The sequence below is a fragment of the Jaculus jaculus genome, chromosome 9 (assembly GCF_020740685.1).
Source record: "Jaculus jaculus isolate mJacJac1 chromosome 9, mJacJac1.mat.Y.cur, whole genome shotgun sequence".
NCBI lineage: Eukaryota > Metazoa > Chordata > Mammalia > Rodentia > Dipodidae > Jaculus > Jaculus jaculus.
Window position 1 is genome coordinate 95,351,630 of NC_059110.1, and position 21,202 is coordinate 95,372,831.

General features: G+C 39.4%; 1 protein-coding gene across 2 annotated transcripts in view; it reads right to left on the bottom strand.

Moving 5' to 3' along the window:
• Usp32 (ubiquitin specific peptidase 32) overlaps positions 1-21,202 on the bottom strand; it is a 203,785-nt gene that overhangs the window by 102,198 nt on the left and 80,385 nt on the right. For both annotated transcript variants that reach the window (XM_045158505.1, XM_045158504.1), the window contains exons 3-5: positions 20,027-20,132; positions 17,261-17,379; positions 8,562-8,721 (exon numbers count right to left, since the gene is read on the bottom strand). In XM_045158505.1, coding sequence (XP_045014440.1) covers positions 8,562-8,721; positions 17,261-17,379; positions 20,027-20,132 — 385 coding nt within the window. The remainder of the gene's footprint in view (positions 1-8,561; positions 8,722-17,260; positions 17,380-20,026; positions 20,133-21,202) is intronic.

Genomic DNA, 21,202 nt, shown 5'->3' on the forward strand with positions numbered 1-21,202 from the left:
AAGCAGGTAACTCAACCTGATAACATATTTTCCAGGGGAATATTTTCTCAATGCAATTACCAAAAAATAATTATGTTCAAAACAAAATACTGAAAGCTAAATTTATGGTGTTTAAAAATTGTAAAAAATTAAATAAAAATAACAAAAGGCCATAAATGACTCAAATACTACCAAAAAAAAAAAAAAACCCACATACAAATGGAAGTATTTCTAAAAATTAGAGATAGGAAGTGCAGGGCTGTGACCCCAGAGATTAATAAAACTGGTAATAGGTAATCCTATTGCTTGCTTTCTGACTATGCCCACATCCTCCAAACTGTCACAACAGATGAGAAACCTCAGTACACACATTAATAATTTGTATCACTAACTTTGAAAAGAAGCAAGAAAACCAGTACCTGTTATTTTATTTGCACTTAATGAAATCATTGAACAGACCAGTTTCTCTGCCTTGACATTACTGACATTTGAGATCAAATCCTTCTTTGCCAGAAGCTGTCTAGTACATTCATTGCAGGATGCTTAGCTGTATCCTAAACTCTATCCACTAGATACCAGCAGCAGTTCCCAGTGGTAGTATTTAAATAATGTATCCAGAATATCCCATAGGAGACAAATATACTCATTTGTGTTGGACAAAATGTTAAGTAAATTCAACATTAGAAAAATAAGACTTTCAAGACATCAAAAGCTCAAGTACTATGAAGTACTATGTTGAATTCTTTATCAGCTTCACTCATTTTAAGCAAAATCAATATTGAAAACAATTTAGGTATAATTTTGAAACCATTACTTATGATTGAACTTGTAATCAGATAAAACAAAATTTTTCAGTAAAATGGTATTGGAAATAATTTACTTTGGAAATTTAATAAAAATAAACATTTAAAACCAGGTGTGGTGACGCACACATTTAATCCCAGCACTTGGGAGGCAGAGGTAGGTAGACTTCTGTGAGTTTGAGGCCAACTTGAGACTACATAGTGAATTCCAGGTTAGCCTGGGCTAAAGTGAGATCCTACCTTGAAAAACCAAAAAAAAAAAAAAAAAAAAGAAATGTTTAGTTAGGTAAAATCCTAAGACTTGAGCTGGAAAGATGGCTTGGCAGTTAAGGCACTTGCATATGAAGCCTAAGGTCCCAGGTTCAATGCCCCAGTACCCATGCAAGCCAGATGCACATGGTGGTGTATGCATCTGGAGTTCGTTTGTAGTGGCTAGAGGCCCTGGCATGCCCATATTCAATCTCTCTCCTCCCCTCCCTCTTTCAAAAAATAAAAATAAAAAATTTTAAATCCCAAGACTTAAATGACAACTAAGACTTTTAGGCACACCAAGCACGGTGTCTCATGCCTGTAATACCAGCATAGAGAGGCTGCAACAGGGCTGGAGAGATCTCTTAGTGGCTAAGGCACTTGCATGCGAAGCCGAAGGACCCAGGTTCAATTCTCCAGTACCCACGTAAGCCAGATGCACAAGGAAACACATGCATCTAGAGTTCATTTGCAGTGGCTAGAGGCCGTGGTGTGCCCATTCTCTCTGTGTCTGTCTGTCACTCATAAAAAGAGACTGAAACAAGTGGATAACCACAAGTTCAAGGCCAGCCTGGGCTACAGAATGAGACCATGTACAGTTTGGGGGGAGGGAATTTTATACTCACACGCCAATATAAATATACAAGACATCTTAAAAATTAGCTGTTAGAATTGGTCTTGAGTTTTATTAACATGCAATTTTATATTGTTCCTCTGTCCAATTAAGAAGTTTAGAGGTAGATCAGCAATTAGACTGTTTGTCACTTAAGCATGAGGGTCTCCCTTCCAGAGACCACCAAGTATGACTCTCTAGAGCACACATAAGTTGAGTAAGGCTACACACATCTACAACCCAAACCCACAGTAGGCAGAGCCAAGAGAACTGCTTGGGCTTACTGAGGGGACAGCAGCTCTGAGTTGAGGAAGAGACCCTGTTTCAAGGGAAGAAACATCTGATGAATAATGGAGGACACCTGACATTCTCTCCTCAGGCCTCTGCTTGCAGGGACATGGGGCATGTGAATCTGCACACACATGGGCATACAACATACATTACACACTTCACACATGAAAGTATATTTGTATGTGTATGTTATTCATATACAAGATATGAATACCTCAAATCATTAAGTCATTTCCAAAGTTTTTGAAATTCTTTCTTGTAAATGTACAAAAAAAATCTGTATCACAATCAATCCTAAAAAACAATTATTATTTTGACTTTTGCCACTCTGATGAAACTCGTTACTAATAACACTAGTTTAATTTTTCATTTGTTTGATTTGTTCTTTTTATTACACTTCTAATACATTTTGCTTCATAAAACACACTGCAAATATAGATAGGCAAGAAGAAAATGACAAGTAAAATGACCAAAAGGAAAAATACTTTCAAATTTTAGCAACAGAACGTCTATCACTCAAATCTGATATTTAAATTGAGTAGCATTTCTGTCCTCTAATCCTAAGTAAGACATCTGTTCACTTCACTTATAACAGTAGGGGGTAGAGGTAGAAAAGGAAGCCCTTCCTTTTATCCAGAGAAACATTAACGCAAATTCTAGATTTTCTTCCGTGTAATAAATTGACATAAAATATTTGACCCTAAAACAAAAGATGGAAGATATCAGCCTTGACAACAGAAACCACAATCTAATTTCTATGTTTCTAATTGCCGCAACAGGTGTATATAAATGATACATGATTAAGCAGTACTTATATAATAAAATTACAAAGATACATTAACCAATTTTTTAGTTTCAAAACTATCAGTTTCCTTTAAAAATATAAAAAAAACTATCAGATTGGCAATGCTCACCAATGAAAAACCACACTTCAGTGCTGACAATTACATACTGTTAATTTTCTGGATATAAATTACAAATTCCTTAAACATTTGTGGAAGCAAGCTAAAGTAAATTATATATACTACCTTATCATTTTCAAACATTTATAACAACTGGCAACTGAACTGCTGAAAGGATTCAACTAATCTTAATTTCACCTATTAAAGTTAGATGTAGCAATTTCAGTACTCTATTTGTCATTGGTAAATGAGTATCAAAAGTTACACTTACTGGCTAAATAAGAATAAATTTATCACCCACCTATAGGTATAATTCTTTCTGGGTCATCACAACAGCGTACCATATTCCCAACTTTCTATACCATTCTCAGCCAGACTTTGAGCCATCTTAAACAAGTATCACCTCACAGAAAGCCCCAGCAAAAACAACAGAAACAGATTCTCATCAAAACAAACCAGGCACAATACCCAAGTATTTTCATATGGCAACACAGTCCTTTAATATTTTTGAGCAAACAACCTGCTCTAAGAAGCAATGACCTTCTGAGATCTACTTAAAGTGGCTGTAAGCCTTACACGATTACTAAGAGATAAGAGGATAAGGAAGAAGAAACACAGATTTACTAGGCAGCTCATGGGCTAAGAATCACAGAAATGCCTTTTTCCTGAAGAAGACTTGAGTAGGGAAAAGTAAAAAGTGCTACAAGAACATAATAATACACCCAAGTTCAGTTGAAATAAATGCTAAAACAGACAGGGACAAATAAATTTCTTAGGTTAGAGATAAAAAGGAAATATTCATAATAAATTACATTGTCCTAAAATTTACCAAAACTATTACAATTACTATGGAACCCAATGGACTGGTAATTGCTATGCAGTCCAGACTAATCTTGAATCATACTAATTCTCCTGTCTCAGTTTCCTGAGAGTGTGATTATAGGTGTGTGCTCCCATACCTGACACTTTCAAACATATATGTTGTTGTTTTGTTTTTGAGGTTGGGTCTCACTCTAGCCCAGGCTGACCTGGAACTCACTCTGTAGTCCCAGGTTGGTCTTGAAACTCACAGTGACCCTCCTCCCTCTACGTCCTGAGTGCTGAGATTAAAGGCATGCGCTGTTGTGCCTGGCTGAATACTTTTTAAAGGGAAGGAAAGGAAAGAATTTAATAATACTTCTACTCTATTTCAAACTTTATCTTCAGTAGACTGACTCTGGTTTCAAAGATCAACTTATCACTAAGAATTCTGTCCATATATGACCAGCTTTATTTCGTGTCCCCCCTACCACCAAGTAGGGTCTCACTGAAGCCCAGGATGATCTGGAATTTCAAGCTATTATTATATTGACTTTGTTTAAATTAAGAAACTGAGTTCAATACTAGAGAGATGGCTTAGCAGTTAAGGCACTTGCTTACAAAGCCTAAGGACCCATGTTTGATTCTCCAGGACCCATGTAAGCCAGATGCACAAGTTGATGCAAATGTGTGAGGTCACACATGCATACAAGGTAGCATGCACATCTGGAGTTCAAATATAGTGGCTGGAGGCCCTGGCATATCAATTCTCTCTCTTTAAAAAAAAATAATAAAGCCAGGTGTGGTGGCGCACGCCTTTAATCCTAGCACTCGGGAGGCAGAGGTAGCAGGATCACTGTGAGTTCGAGGCTACCCTGAGACTCCTTAGTGAATTCCAGGTCAGCCTGGGCTACAGTGAGACCCTACCTCAAAAAAACAAAAACAATAATAATAATAATAATAATAATAACAATAGGCCAGTCTGTTGGGCTTACCACAAAAAAAAAAAAAAAAAAGGAAAGAAAGAAAGAAAAAGAACTGAGTTAAAGGCTGTAGAGATTGCTCAGTGGTTAAGACACATGCCTACAAAACATAACAACCCAGGTTCAATTTCCTACCCATATAAGCCAGATGCACAAGCTGGTACATGCATCTGGAATTCATCTGCAGTGGTAGAGGTTCTGGCATACCCATTCTTCCTCCCCGCTTTTTTTTTTTTTTTGAGGTAGGGTCTCACTCTGGTCCAGGCTGACCTGGAATTTACTATGGAGTCTCAGGGTAGCCTCAAACTCACGGCAATCATCCTACCTCTGCCCCCCAAGTGCTGGGATTAAAGGTGTATGCCACCACACCCAGCTACCTTCTCTTTCTCTTAAATAAATTTTTAAAAACACACATATACAAAAAAATTTTAAGAGAAATTGAGTTAAGCTGGGTGTGGTATCACACACTTATAATGCCAGCACTCAGGAAGCAGAAGCAGGAGGAGGATCACCTTAAATTTGAGGTTTCCCTGAGACTCCATAGTGAATTCCAGGTCAGCCTGGGCTAGAGTGAGCCTACCTCAAAAAAAAAAAAAAAAAAAGGGGGGGGCAGCTGGAGAGGTGACTTAGCAGTTAAGGTACTTGCCTGGGAAGCCTAAGGACCTAGGTTCGACTCCCCAGAACCCTTGTAAAGCCAGATGCACATGGTGGTGCATGCATTTGCAGTTCGTTTACAGTGGTTAGAAGCCTTGTTGTGCCCATTCTCATTCTCTCTTTTTCTCTCTCTCTAATAAATAAATAAAAATATTTAGAGGCTAGAGATATGGAGGACCCAGGTTTGATTACTCAGTAACCACATAAGCCAGATGCACAAGGTGGCACTTATGTCTGGAGTTTGTTTGCAGTGGTTGTAAGCCCTGGCACACCCATATTCATTCTCTCTCTCTCTCTAATAAATAAATAAATAAAAGTACTTAAAAAAAACTTCTGGGCTGGAGAGAGGGCTAAATGGTTAAGGTGCTTGCCTGTGAAGCCTATGGATTCATGTTCAACTCTCTAGGTCCCATGTAAGCCAGACACACAGTGATGCAAGTGCACAATGTTGCACACACACATAAGGAGGTACATGTATCTGGAGTTTCAATACAGTGACTAGAGGCCCTGGTGAGCCAATTCTCTCTCTCTCATTAAAAATAAAAGGCCAGCCTGTTGGGTTTGCCCACAAAAAATAAAAATAAAAATGATCTCCAGAGCTGAAGAGATGGCTTAGCAGTTAAGGCACTTGCCTGCAAAGCCTAAGGACTCATGTTCAACTCTCCAGGTCCCACGTAAGCCAAATGCACAACATGACACAAGGGCATAAGGTCATACATGTGCACAAGAAGGTGCACACATCTGGAGTTTGACTGCAGTGGCTGGAGGCCCTGGCATGCTAAATCTCTCTCTTTCTCTCCCTCTGTCTTGCTTTCTCTCTCTCTGACAAAAAGATTAAAAAAAAAACTTCCAAATGTGAAATAAACAAAAATTAGCCAGCTTAACTCAGTTTCTTAATTTAAACAAAGTCAATATAATAACAGCTTGAAATTTACAGTTCTGAAAAATGTACTTGTGGGCTGAAGAGATGGCTTAGTTGTTAAGGTACTTGCCTGGAAAGCCAAAGGACCAGGTTCAATGCCCCAGGATCAACATAAGCCAGATGCACAAGGTAACGCATTACTATGGAGTTCGTTTGCAGTGGCTGGATGCTCTGGTGTGCCCATTCTCTCTCTCTCTCAAATAAATTAATTTAAAAAAATTTAAATGTACTTGCCATAGGGCTGTGTGTATATATAGCTCAGTGGCAGAGCACTTGCCTAGGAAATACATAATGCAGGGTTCTATCTGTTGCACCACAAAGAGTAAAATAACAACTTGTGTGTAAACACACTAAGTTAATGATTCTAACTCTGTAGTGAATACAAACAACTCCTCAGTTTCATATTTAGTCTAGTATACCAAGAGCAACTCACAGACTAAATAGGATGGGAGCCTTATCTTTAGGGCTTGTAACTTATGGGGAGGGGGAGTCATTTCCAACTGACCCTAAGGTAAAGCAAAAGCAAATAAATTGGGCTGGAGAGATGGCTTAGCACTTAAGGCACTTGCCTGAAAAGGCAAAGGACCCAAGTGACTACTCATGGCTCACATTTATAAATGAGATGCACAAGATGGTGCATGCGTCTGGAGTTCGTTTACAGCGGCTGAAGGGCCTGGCACACCCATTCTCTTTCTCAAATAAATAAAATAAATATTCTTAAAAAATTTAAAAAGCAAGTGAATTACCTTAGTTAAAATGTATAGTAGCTAGAGAAATGGTTCAGTGGTTAAACACACTTGCTTGCAAAGACTGACAGCCTGAGTTCGATTCCCCAGTACCCACGTAAAGCCAGATGCACACAGAGGAGTATGTGTCTGGAGTTCCTTTTTAGTGGCAGGAGACCCAAGTGTACCCATACTCTCACTCTATATCTCTCTCTTTCTCAAATAAATAAATATATTTAAAATGTAAAGTGGGACATGGTGACAAAAACCTACAATTCTAGCTCTCAGGAAGCACAGGCAGGAGGATCCAGAGTTCCAGGCCAGCCTTGGGTACAAAGTAAGACCTGTATATTGCTATCTATATATTCATCTATATCATCACTTCTCCAAAGCTCAGGAAACATCATGGGAGAGAGAAGGAAGAATGTAGGAGTCAGTGAATGGAGGAGTGCTGTGGGCTTCTCAACATGACAATAGTCATTGCACTCATAAACTCACAGCAGCTGTAGTTACCTGTAGAAGACCTGAAGATTAGTCCTGTCAGCATTCTATCATGCATGGGGAAGAGATTCCTAAAATTGTACTCCCAAGGAGCTATTAGTAGTTAATGGCTGTGTGGGGTTATGAGAAATACCTTTCTTCAATTAATATAGCCACTGGTAAATTACACATGTACTAGGAAATAACCCCTCTCACACCTACATTCATGCAAATAACCCTAATTAAACTCAATGGACCTCTCTTTCTTATCCTTTCTCTCTCTGTCTCTCTGTCTCTCTCCCTGTGCACATGCACACAAAAGTCATAAAAGTAAGAGGGGGTAAGAGAGGGCAATGGGAGAGAATATGATCATATATGGATTTCATAATGTATAAGTTGTATACATATATAAAATTATTAAAAATAAAAATATTAAAGACATTGTTTTTTATTCTCTCCTATCATTAAAAAGTGGTAAGATAACTGGGCATGGTAGCACACACCTTTAATCCCAGCACTTGGGAGGCAGAGGTGGGGGGATCACTGTGAGTCTAAAGCTACCTGGGACTACAGAGTGAGTTCTAGGTCAACCTAGACTAGTGTAACCCTACCTCAAAAAAATAAAATAAAAAATAAGGGGCTAGAGAGATGGTTTAACAGTTAAGAAGCTTGCCTGTGAAGCCCAAGGACCCAGGTCTGCTTCCCCGGAACCCACATAAGCCATATCCACATGGTGGCACATGCATCTGCAGTTCGTTTGCAGTGGCTAGAGGTCCTGGTGTGCCCATTTTTTCTCTCTCTCTGATAAATAAATATATTTAAAAAATAATAAGCGCTAGAAATAAGACCTTACCTCAAACAAAATAAAACGAAACAAAACAAAACAAACAAAAAACACTGAAAAAAATGGTTCATAGCCAGATGTGGTAGCATATGCTTTTAATCCCAGCACTTGAAAGGCAGAGGTAGGAGGACAGCAGTGAGTTGGAGGCCAGCCTGAGACTACATAGTGAATTCCAGGTCAGCATGGACTAGAGCAAGACCCTACCTCAAAAAAAAAAAAAAAAAAAAAAAAAAAAAAAGCATCAGTATAAGAACATTATGATATTATCAGACAGTCATGTTAAAATTGAACAGGAAGCAATGGAATGTTATTACTTACAATGTGTGACTCCAGCCAGAGTTTGGTAGAAAGTAGGAGTATCACTGTCATCAGTGAGGGTAACATACACACCTCCCGATAGCAGCCAGCGAGAAAAGGTAAAAGCATCTTTGTTCAGGAGAAGCCAATTTCTAAATTTTTCATAGTTTACCTTTTCACCCTAAAATCAAAACACAAAAAATATAAGTTTAGTCAAATTTTAGGGCATAGATCATAAAACCTGAATAGCCTGCAAATGTACAATTAGTTGACCCTTACATTTCTATTACCTAAAAAGGAAAGATTAATAATAACATACAATACATAAAGTTAGAAAACAAACTTTTCAAAGATACTGTATTTCAGTTAAAATCTAAGTATGAAATCTATGTGCTAAGGGATAGAGATGGTTTAATAGTTAAGGCGCTCACTGGCAAAGCCAAAGCCAAAGGACCCAGGTTCGATTCCCCAGCACCCACGTAATGCCAGTTGCATAAGGTGGCACATATGACTGAAGTTCACTTACAATGGCTAGAGGCCCTGGTATACCCATTCTCTATCTCTATCTGCCTCTTTCTCATTCTCTCTCTCTCAAATAAATAAATAAATAAATAAAATATTTTTAAAATCTACATGCTAATTGCTAATGATTTCATCAATTTATTCAGGCAGCCAATGCCAATAATAAGTTGCATTTTATTTATTTAGGATATATTTTGCAATCAGTAAACCATATTTCATTCAATATTTAACAAATCCAATTTCTCATTTATCTTTAGCACTTCATAATCTAAGTTTGCAAATTTCCATTTTTTTTCGTTTGTTTGTTTGTTGAGGTAGGCTCTCGCTGATCTGGAATTCACTATGTAGTCTCAGGGTGGCCTCAACTTCACAGCAATCCTTCTACCTCTGCCTCCAGAGTGCTGGGATTAAAGGCATGCGCCACCATGCCGGGCTTAAATTTGCCCACCTTAAACTTGCATATTTAAACTAAATCTGCTGAGGTAAAACTCTGATATTTCACTTGAAGATTAAAAGCAACAATCTGGGAGTCCTTTCTAGAGTAGATAATCATGGTCCCAGAAACTAACTACATATAAAAAGAAACAAGTTCATTTCCATTTCTTTGTTTTCTTTTCAAGTATTTGTCTTGCTAAATCTCTAGAGAAAACTATTCAGGTTGAAAAAAAAAAAAAAAGCCTTACTTAGCTGTCCAAGTCAACCCTTTCCTCCTCTTAGTGAGGACTAAAAATTCCACGAGAAAAAGAAAAAACTCACATTGGAGAGACAACAATGAATGACATCCAGGAGGACAACAACTCTAATCCTAACAGAGGTATTAGCACAAATAACTAGTAGGCTAAAATAAGATATGGTTGAAACAACTTCTATATTGTTCAATAGTGTTGGGCTGGAGAGATGGCTTAGCGGTTAAGCGCTTGCCTGTGAAGCCTAAGGACCCCGGTTCAAGGCTCGGTTCCCCAGGTCCCACGTTAGCCAGATGCACAAGGGGGCGCACGCGTCTGGAGTTCGTTTGCAGAGGCTGGAAGCCCTGGCGCGCCCATTCTCTCTCTCTCCCTCTATCTGTCTTTCTTCTATATGTCTTTCTCTCTGTGTCTGTCGCTCTCAAATAAATAAATAAATAAAACTTTAAAAAAAAATAGTGTTGCAGTCAGGTTTACATTGCTGGCAGAAAACACCAACCAAGAGCAGCTTGTGGGGGGGGGGTGATTTTGGCTTATAGACTTGAGGGGAGAAGCTCCGTGATGGCTGAGGAAAATGATGGCATAAGCAAAGGGTGTACATCACCTCCTGGCCAACATCAGATAGACAATAATAGCAGGAGAGTATGCCAAACACTGGCAAGGGGAAACTGGCAATAATGCCCCCAACAATATAATGCACCCAACAATACACTGCCTCCAGGAGGTGTTAATTCCCAAATCTTCATCAGCTGGGAACTTAGCATTCAGAACACCTAAGTCTATGGGGGACACCTGAATCCAACCACCACAAGTAGCATCCTATAAAGTTATGAAAACCAGCTCAGCCTGGTAGTTAGTGAACACTTAATATCAGAGCAACACAAACATTCATGATAACAACGACAGACTTGTCTCAGGCTTGTGGCAGGATATAAGACTCTGCCACATGCTTAGAAATGAAGGATACTATCTATCCACCTTCTTATTCAAGCTCATGTTTGTAAAAAGGGTAGCAGTATATAAGTTCCACAATTTCATGCATACTTCACACAGTTAGTGCCTATGATGCTTCAATTATAATTAGCCTTTCTTCTTAATAGTTATGGTTTTGTGAAATCTGCATTTGTCTTCCTCCTTTTCCCTGGCATACAACTCTTAAAACCCTTGAAATCTGCAAAATAAGTGTCTCTTTGTATGCTACTGAGTTGAGTGATGACTGGCAGTCTTCAGGTAGCTGCATGAATTAAGGTGACTAGCTAAAAAGAACAAGTAGCGATCACAGTTTGGGACTTTCAACTCCATCCTACAGCCACTAGGGCATAGGAGAGACTGAATGTTGAGCTGATCACTGTGGGGGTTTGAACGTAAAATGTCCCCCAAGGCCTCATGTATTTGTGACTAAGTCTCATACAGGATCCCTAGCTGGCGGAGCCTTGGGAGGTAGAACCTTGCTGGAGGAGGCATATCACTGTGGGATGGACCTTGAGGTTTATTAGTCCAGCTCCACAGGGAAGTCAGGACTATCTCATTCTTGCTGTTTCCTTTAAGCTAACGGATGACAAGATATGATGCCCAGCTGTCTGCTCTGTCATGCTTTCCTCAAAGGGACAAAACTTTCCCTCAAAACTATAGGGGAAACAAACCCTTTTCTTCCATAAGCAGCTTCTGGTTGGGTGTTTATCCCAGCAGTAAGATGATAATTGCTACAATCACCAATGACCAATCATTCAATCAATCTTGGCTATATAATGAAACTTCAATATATAAACCCAAAGGAATGGAACACACAGTCCTACATAACTCAGGGGTTGAGGCATATGAGTTGTGACACCAACCTAGGCAATAGAAGGAGACCCTAGGGCTGGAAAGATGGCTAGGCAGTTAAGGTGCTTGAAAAGCCAAATGAGCCCAGTTCAATTCCTCAGGTCTCATGTAAGCCAGATGCACAAGGTGGTGCATGCATCTGGAGTTCTTTTGCAGTGGTTGAAAGCCCTGGCATGCCCTTTCTTCCCCCACTCCCTCTGCCTATTTCTCTCTCAAATAAATAAATTAATTAAATTTTTAAAAGGAGAGCCTTTCACAAAACAAAGCAGAACTGGGTGCTAGGAGCTTTCTGAGAGTTGTAGACATGGAAATATTGAAGAGCGGCAGAGAAGAGAGAAAGCATGGAAGCTGAGCCCCTTCTCACATACCCTGCATGTGTTATCACAGTCTTTTTTGTTGTTGTTGTTTGGTTTTTCCAAGGTAGGGTCTCACTCTAGCCCAGGCTGACCTAGAAGTCACTATGTAGTCTCAGAGGGCCTGTACTCACAACGATCCTCCTTCCTCTGCCTTCCAAGAGCTGGGATTAGAGGTGTGCACCACCATGCCTGGCTTATTATTTATTTTTATTCTATTGTTTATGTAGTGGTGGGGTTCTAACCCAGAACCTTGAGCATGCTAAACAAGTACCCTACCACTGAGCTACACTCTCAGCCTGTCTTATTCTGACAATAACTGGCCCTGCTCCCATAACTCCAAGTTTAAGCATTTAAAAAAATTTTTAATTTATTTTAAGAGTGATAGGGAGGCAGATAGAAAGAAGATAGGCACACCAGGACCTCCAGCCACTGCAAATGAACTCCAGATGCATGTGCCCCCTTGTGCATCTGGCTTGTGTGGGTCCTGGGGAATTAAACCACAGTCCTTAGGCTTTGCAGGTAAATGCCTTAACTGCTAAGCCATCTCCCCAGCCAAAATTTAAGCATTTTGTTCTCTCCATCACTATTTCCTTTTAGAAACACATTTCTTCTAGCATCTAAACCCAGTGACTTTTGAACTCTACAGGGCCTATACCAAAGATTTTCCAAATCTAATGATCACTTCTCAGTAATGAAAAGTCAACTCATTTGACTTTCAGTATACATGATATAGCTGAGTTCATCATCCTTCTTGAACCTTCATTAATGTGCCTTCCAGAACACCATTCTCTTCAGACAATCCTCCTACCTTACAACACATGTACTTAGTTTATTTTGAATCTTCTTTATCTCGCTAATTTCTAAACACTGCGGTACTGGTGTAATTTCTAATCTATTTTGGATGATCTAAAAAGATGTTCTAGATCATCTCATCCTCACCTACAAGCTAATAAATCCTTTGCAGTGAACAATAGATTTATGCATAATATCTAAAAACATAGCTGAGGGGCTAGAGAGATAGCTTAAGTCAGTAAAGTGCTTGCCTTACCAGCATGAGGACCAGAGTCTGATCCCCAGTACCAATAAAAATGTCAGAGTGGTGGAATACCTGTAATCCTAGTGTTGGGGAGGTAGAGACAGGTGAATTCCTAAAGCTCACTGGCCGGCCAGTCTAATTAAGTCAGTAATCTCCAAGACAGTAAGATTCTGTCTCAAAAAAAAAAAAGAAAGAAAGAAAGAAAGATGACACCTGAGGCCTCCACATATATAGATGTATGTGCACCCACACACATTCATAAAAAGTAAACTTAAGCTAGGTGTGGTTGGCACACGCCTTTAACCCTGGCACTCAGGAGGCAGAGGCAGGAGGATCACCATGAGTTCAAGGCCACCCTGAGACTACATAGTGAATTCCAGGTCAGCCTGGGGCAGAGTGAGACCCTACCTCAAAAAACTTTAAAAAAAAAAAAAAAAGTAAACTTAAAACAGCTCTGCGGGCTGGAGAGATGGCTTAGTGGTTAAGGCGCTTGCCTGAAAAGCCAAAGGACCCAGGTACGATTCCCCAGGAGCCACGTAAGCCAGATGCAAAAGGCGGTGCATGTGTCTGTCTGTTTCAGTGGCTAGAGGCCCTGGTGTACCCATTCTTTCTCTGTCTGACTCCCTCTTTCTCTTTCTCTCTCCCTCAAATAAATAAAAATAAGTAAGAATGATAATTATGCATCAGAAGAGTATGAACTAATATACTCAAATGCATAAGGTGGCACATGGATCTGGAATTCATTTGCAGTGGCTAGAGGCCCTAGCATACCCATTCTCTCTCAAATAAATAAATAAATGAAATTTTAAAAAGTAGCTCTGCTAGGATCTTCAAATTTAATTAACTTTCTCTCCTTTCTCTCTCTCTATTTCTGTCTCTGTCTCCATCCTTTTAAGGCAGGGTCTCACTCTGTATACTAGGCTATCCTGGAAATCACTACATTGCCCAAGCTGGCCACAAACTCCAAGTGATCCTCCTAGCCTCAGCAACCCTAATGCTAGGATTACATGTGTGAGCCATGACACCTGGCAAATTAAACCTCTCTTGATAACCAGCTCCCCAAACCTCTTCTGCAATAGTCTTAGCTATCTCAATCAACATGAACTCCAATCATTTACTAAAATCAGGCTGCTTCTATTCTTTGTATTCACATAAAAAAACAAGAAAACATTCTGTTAAGTTCCCTAGCTCGCTGCTACTAAATGATCATCTTTTTGTTTGTTATTTTGAGGTGGGGGTCCTCACTCTAGATCAAGCTGACCTAGAATTCACTATGTAATCTCAGGGTAGCCTCAAACTCAAGGCGATCCTCCTACCTCTGCCTCCCAAGTGCTGGGATAAAATGTATGTGCCACCATACCTGGCTTCTAAATGCCATCTTAACAGGACTACAACCTGAGCTACATGAGACCTTGTCTTAAAACAAACAAAAAAAGACATCTCATGGATGTGTGGGGCCTCCCTATAATCCCAGCTATTCAGGAAGCTAAGGCAGGAGGAAGGAGAATCATAAGTTCAAGGCCTGCTTGAACTACACAAAAGTTCTAAGCCATTTCAAAATAAAAAGGACTGAGGATGTAGCTCAGTGGAGAATATTTGCCTAGCATATACAATGTTCTGGCTACAAGTCCCAGTATCACAAAGAGAGGATGGTGGAGAGAGAGAGAGAGAAGAAAAGAAAATCAGCAAAGAAGGGCTGGAGAGATGACTTAGTGGTTAAGAATACTGCTTGCGGGCTGGAGAGATGGCTCAGCGGTTAGGCACCTGCCTGTGAAGCCTGAGGACCCCGGTTCAAGGTCTATTTCCCAGGCCCCATGTTAGCCAGATGCATGGGGGGGCGGGTGCATGCGTCTGGAGTTTGTTTGCAGTGGCTGGAGGCCCTGACTCGCCCATTTTTTCTCTCTGTCTCCCTCTTTCTCTCTCTGTCTGTCGCTCTCAAATAAATAAATAAATAATTTTTTTTTAAAAAAGAATACTGCTTGCACAAGCATGAGGGCCTAGGGGGGGTCTGTGACCCTTGAGTTCAAGTCCCCAGAACCCACACAAATAGCTAGGCATGGCCAAGCATGACTGTAACTGGGGCTCATGAAATCAGTAAGCTCCAAAATCAGTAAAAAAAGACTCTGTCCAAGGAAATGAGCAATAGAGTGGACAGCTAACATTCTCACTGGCTTCTATGCATGCACAGGGCACCATATGTGTATAAACACACACACACACACACACACACCACATCTACTACACACGTGCATGCAGGAAAATAAAGTTTTTAAAAGGGCACCTTGGTGTCCCTCAACAGATGAGTGGATAATGAAGATGTGGCACATTTATACAATGGAGTTCTACTCAGTGGTAAAGAAAAATGAAGTTATGAAATTTGCAGAAAAATGGATGGACCTGGAAAGGATTATACTAAGTGAGGTAACCCAGGCCCAGAAAGCCAAGCGCCACATGTTCTCTATGTGGATCCTAGCTACAGATGATTGGGCTTCTGTGTGAGAATGAAAATACTTAGTAGCAGAGGCCAGTAAGGTAAAAAGGAGACATAAAGGGTAGAGAAAGGAAGGGAGGAGGATACTTAATAGGTTGATATTGTATATATGTAATTACAATGATTGTAATGGGGAGGTAATATGATGGAGAATGGAATTTCAAATGGGAAAGTGTGGGGGTGGGGAGGGAGGGAATTACCATGGGATATATTTTATAATCATGGAAAATGTTAATAAAAATTTAAAAATAAAAATAAATAAATAAAAAATAAAAAAATTTTTAAAAAGGGCATCTTGGGCTGGAGAGATGGCTTAGCGATTGAGGCTTATGCCTACAAAGCCTAAGGACCCAGGTTCCATTCCCCAGCACTCACATAAGCCATATGCACAAGGTGGCGCATGTGTTTGGAGTTTGTTTCCAGTGGTTGGAGGCCCTGGCATGCCCGTTCTCTCTATCTACCTCCCTCCCTCTCTCTTTCTCTTTCAAGTAAATAAATCAAAAAAATATTTTAAAGGTATCTTATATATTCTTCCTCTACTCCAAACCTTTCAAGGGTTTCTGTCTTACTCAGGGTCAAAGATAAAAAGATACACATCATAACCTACCCTCCATACCCCAATTATTTCACTTTGTTTCCTACTATTCTGTTGCTCATTCCATTTCAACTAAATGAACTTTGTTATGCTTTTTGGGCACAGAAAGCACACCTCCAGGACTGTGCTATATCTCTTTATGGGAGGTAGATACTACCATGATAGTATCTCTTTCAGTAAACTGTTTGCTTGAATTTCACTTTCTCTAACAGACTTTCCTAATCATCATATATAAAATACAGTCAACAGCCTCCCCCATCTTCATTCATCTCTCTTATTCTATTTTACTTTTCCTTACACCACTAATTAGCACCTAATACAATGCCTTCTATTGTCAGTAATTTTAGGAAATGGAGTGGCCAACAACATTTAGTTCCCATAAACAAAACAGGAGTGTATGCATAAAGGCTATTAAAAATTATACATTCTCCCTGAACAAAAGGAGCAGATGACTAATGCATTTGATATCTTTAGGAAAAATAAAATTGATCAAACGTGCAAAGTATAGTCCACAGCAACTTCCAGTAAGTACAGCAGAAACAAGATAAAATGCATATGAAGCTAGTGTGGTGTGGTTCATGCCTGTAATTCCTGCAGGATCCTATGTGCAACAGTGTCAGTATGCACGTGTGGGGGTGTGTCTCATTGTAATGAAAATATGCACAATCACCCTTACAGTAGAACTTAGAATGTTCAAGTTCACAAGTACAGCAGCAATGAGACAGACTCTTAAATTTCACTTTATCTGACAGATTTTCCCAACCATCCTAAATAAAATAGCAATGTTCAGCTTTCTCCTCCCCATCACCACCTACTTCCCTTATTCTATTTTATTTTTCTCTACATTAATTATTGGATAATGCAAGTGCTCTTTTTGAGTGTAGCAGATAAAGACTTGAAACAAAATAGGCTGGAGAGATGGCACAGTGGTTAAAGGCATTTGCTTACAGCATGGCAGCCTGGGTTCAAATCCCCAGTACCCAAGTAAAGCCAGATACACAAAGTGGCAAGAGACCCTGGTGCACCCATACTCACACACACACTCTCTCTGCTTAAAAACAAATGAGTAGTAAATAAACATTTTAAAAAGACCTAAAACATTAAATATAAAAATGCCAAGAACCCTCTAAGTATAAACATCTACACATCATAGCTAAACATATTACCCAACTAGGATTTAGTACATCAACAGGAAGGGAGTCTTTAACTATACCTCTGAGAAACACTTCCTGAGTGTATCTGGGACTTTTCCATCTACCATATGGAGCATTCTTTCCATCTCTTCCCGTACAACATAGCTCCCAGATTCACTTGCAAAAAGACTGAAGATGTCTAGGAGAAAGAAAAATGAATTAAACTTTTTAAATATTAATTTTTATTTTATATTAGTTATAACAGGTTGAATTAATCTTGACATAGATCAAGTATACTATGGTAGAAAAGGGAAGAGAAAGATTAATAGCAGTAATAACTAGTCAAGTACTTTATACATATAGCATGATCATCATCTTCATCTTCATCGAGACAGGGGGTTGTTATGTAGTCCTGACTGGCCTGGTATTCCCTATGGAGCCAAGGCTGACTCTGAGCTCATGACAATTTTCTTGTCTCAGCCCCCTGAATGCTGAGATTATAGTCAAGTGTCACCATGCCTCACTGTTTAATTTATTCTTTAAAATAGCCCAGAAATAATTTAAAATAGCAATGTGAAATTTTCTCTTTTTTATTTTATTTGTATTTATTTATTTGTAAGGGGGGAGAATGAGAGAGAAAAAATGGGTGTGCCAGGGCCTCTTGCACTGTAAACAAACTCCAGATATATGTACCACTTTGTGCATCTAGTTTTATGAGGGTTCTGGAGAACTGAATCCAGGCCATCAGGCCTTGTAAGCAAGAACCTTTAACCTCAGAGCCATCTCTCCAGCCCAAACTTCTCAAACTTACCAAATTTGTAAAAATGTTCACATGTGACAATACTAAGTGCTAGCAAAGACGGGGAAAAAAAACTCTTATACAGTATTAATGAGAGTATAAATAAATCTAAAATTCCGGCATAATTTGACAAAATCTAGAAGAGGAAAGCTGTATTTCCAAAAGTGCATTTCCATTCAATTCTACTTCAAACCTTGAGGAATTTCTAACACTTATGCACAAAACGCAATGCTCGTGTTAAACATTGTTTGAAATAGCAAAAATCAGAGAACCAGGCATGATGGCACATGTCTCTAACCCCAGCACTCAGGTGGCAGAGGTAGGAGGATCGCTGTAAATACAAGGCCACCCTGAAACTACATAGTGAATTCCAGGACAGCCTGGGCTACAGTGAGATCTTACCTCAAAAAAAAATTTTTTTTTAATCTTTTAAAAATGTGCAGTTTGGCCGTGCGTGGTGGCGCACACCTTTAATCCCAGCACTCAGGAGGCAGAGGTAGAAGGATCACCATGAATTCGAGGCCACCCTGAGACTACATGGTTAATTCCAGGTTAGCCTGGACCAGAGTAAGACCCTACCTCAAAAAATGAAGAAAAAAAAAGGTGCAGTTTAGGGCTGGGGATATTAACTAAGTTGGTAGAGCGCTTGTCTAGCATGCACAAAGCCCTGGGCTCAGTTGAGAGCAGTACTTAACACTCATAGTGATGGCTGCCTGTAACCCTAGTACTAGAAAGGTGTAAGTAGGAAGATCAGAAGTCTTGGCTATATAAGGAGTTTGAGGCCAACCTGAGCTACATGAGACACTGCCTCAAAAGAAAAAAAAAAAGTGCAGAGCTAGAAAGATGGTTCAGACATTAAAGATGCTTGCTTACAAAACCTGACAGCCAAAGTTTGATTCCCTAGTACTCACATAAAGCCAGACACACAAAGCAGCACAGGCATATGGAATTCATTGGTAGCAGCAAAAGGCCATGTGTGGCATGCCCATTCTCTCTCCCCTTCCCCCATCAAATAAATAAATATTTTTTAAAAACCAAAGTACAATTTTATGATTAGTTAGTACATTGACATTTTCATTAACCCAAATGAAACCTTACACCTTCTGTTGATACAGCTAAGTGGTGTGTGCTCGCCTAGCATGCATAAAACCCTGGGATTGCTCCCCAGTACCATAACACAGGTTAAAAAAATTTTTTTTTCTCATACCTATTAGTAGCCCATCTACTTCCCTACTAACAATTGCCCTGACAATCACATATCTACTATATTCTGACTCTATGACTTTGCTTATTTTAGAAACTCCATGTAACTATGATCATAATATATGACTGTCGTGACTAGGATCCATCACTCAGCAAGATGATTTTAAGGTATAACCATGTTGTAGCATAAATCAATACTTCCTTTCCTTATAAAGTAATACTCTGTTTACAGAAACATTACCTAGGATTGTATCTTTAGCACAATACATAAATAAATAAGTAAAGTGGCTACTGTACCATCTTACACTCCCAACAGCAATGTAAAAATGTTGCAATTTTCTGATGGGCATGGTGGCACACGTTAATCCCAGTCCTCAGGAGGCAGATGCAGGAGGATTGCCATGAGGTCAAGGCCACCCTGAGACTACAGAGTGAATTTCAGGTCAGCCTGAGCTAGAGACCCTACCTCAGGGGGGAAAAAAAAAAAAATGTTGCAATTTTTATAGGTGCCTGTCAGCAGTTGTCATCTATTTTTTTTCAAGGTAGGGTCTTACTGTTGCCCAGGCTGACCTGAAATTCACTCTGTAGTCCCAGGCTTGCCTCAAACTCACAGAGATCCTATCTGTTTTATTTTAATCATTCTAGTGAATATATTGTATCTCATAGTGATTTTTATTTACTTTCTCTAATGACTAATTACATTGAGTATATTTCAAATATTTATTGGTCACTTGTACACCTTTGGAGACATATCAACCCAAATCTTTTGCCTATCAGATTTGGAGGTAAATTATTGTGCACACACGTGATGCTATTATCATTTTGAGATAATGAAAATACTTACATTTTGTTTTCTCTTCATCTTTCCCTCTTGTAAGGAGGACAAGTCCAACTATTAAGTTATTGAAGTGCAACCCTTTGGCTGTTCCACCAAAAGAACAGTAAATCACCTACAATAAAATGATGAAGCCAATCTTAGATATTTTAGTTAAAGAATCCGAGGTAGTTGTCACCCTTAACAAATCTTGTTTCCATCTCTAGACAAGGTTCTCATAAATTTTAGTCTCTCCTTCTTTACACTGCAGTCAGTCAATAACCCATCTACTCTAACATAAATCTGCTACAGGTTTATGTAACTCAATGTTCTTTCTCTTTGGGAGTCCTTATCAAAATCCAAAGGGGAAAGGTCTCCCTTCAATAGCTGCAATAAGGTGACAATACTTACATGCAGTTATAGAACATTCGTTACCCTTAAACATGTTATTCTGAGTAGAACGAAATAACATTCTCTAGTGAAATGTTCACAATAATAAAGAAACTGAAAAAGACATTTAGAATCTCAGGAATGAGTACTATGACACTTAAAATTAAAGAAAATCTAGAGTTCAAAAAGGAACAGTATCAACAATGACTATAAGTTAATTTACTTATTCAAAATGTATGTGATTAGTTGTAAGTATCAGCCATACAGACCTGTCATTCAAGACAGTCTCACTATGTAGTTTAGACTGGAAGTGAAGTTGCTTTGTATCCCAAACAGGATACAAAGTCATGATTCTACTTATTTAGCCTCCTTAGTGCTGAGATTATAGGCATGTACTAGGATTACAGGCATTGAGCCACCACACTTGGTTTACAATTATAGGGAGTTAGCAATTTTGAGGCCAACCGGAACTAAACATGTAGTAAGTCCTTGTTTGGATAACACACACACACACACACACACACACACACACACACACACACACACACGTACACACGTACGTACATACGTACGTACATAGTGGCACTCAAGAGTCCAGCCTAGCAAAAATTAGCTAAGGGGAGACTTCCGGTTAAGATGGCGGCGTAGGTACCACGCCAAAGCAGCCTAAGGGGGAAAAAGACCAAAAAAACTCAGCAAAATACACACTTTTACTAAAAAGTGAGGTGTATAGGAAATTAAAGCGGCAGCGGAGAAGTAGAAGAGTTATAGAGCATCCAGAGCCTGCACAGGCGGGAAAAGCGGCTCCGGCAGCTC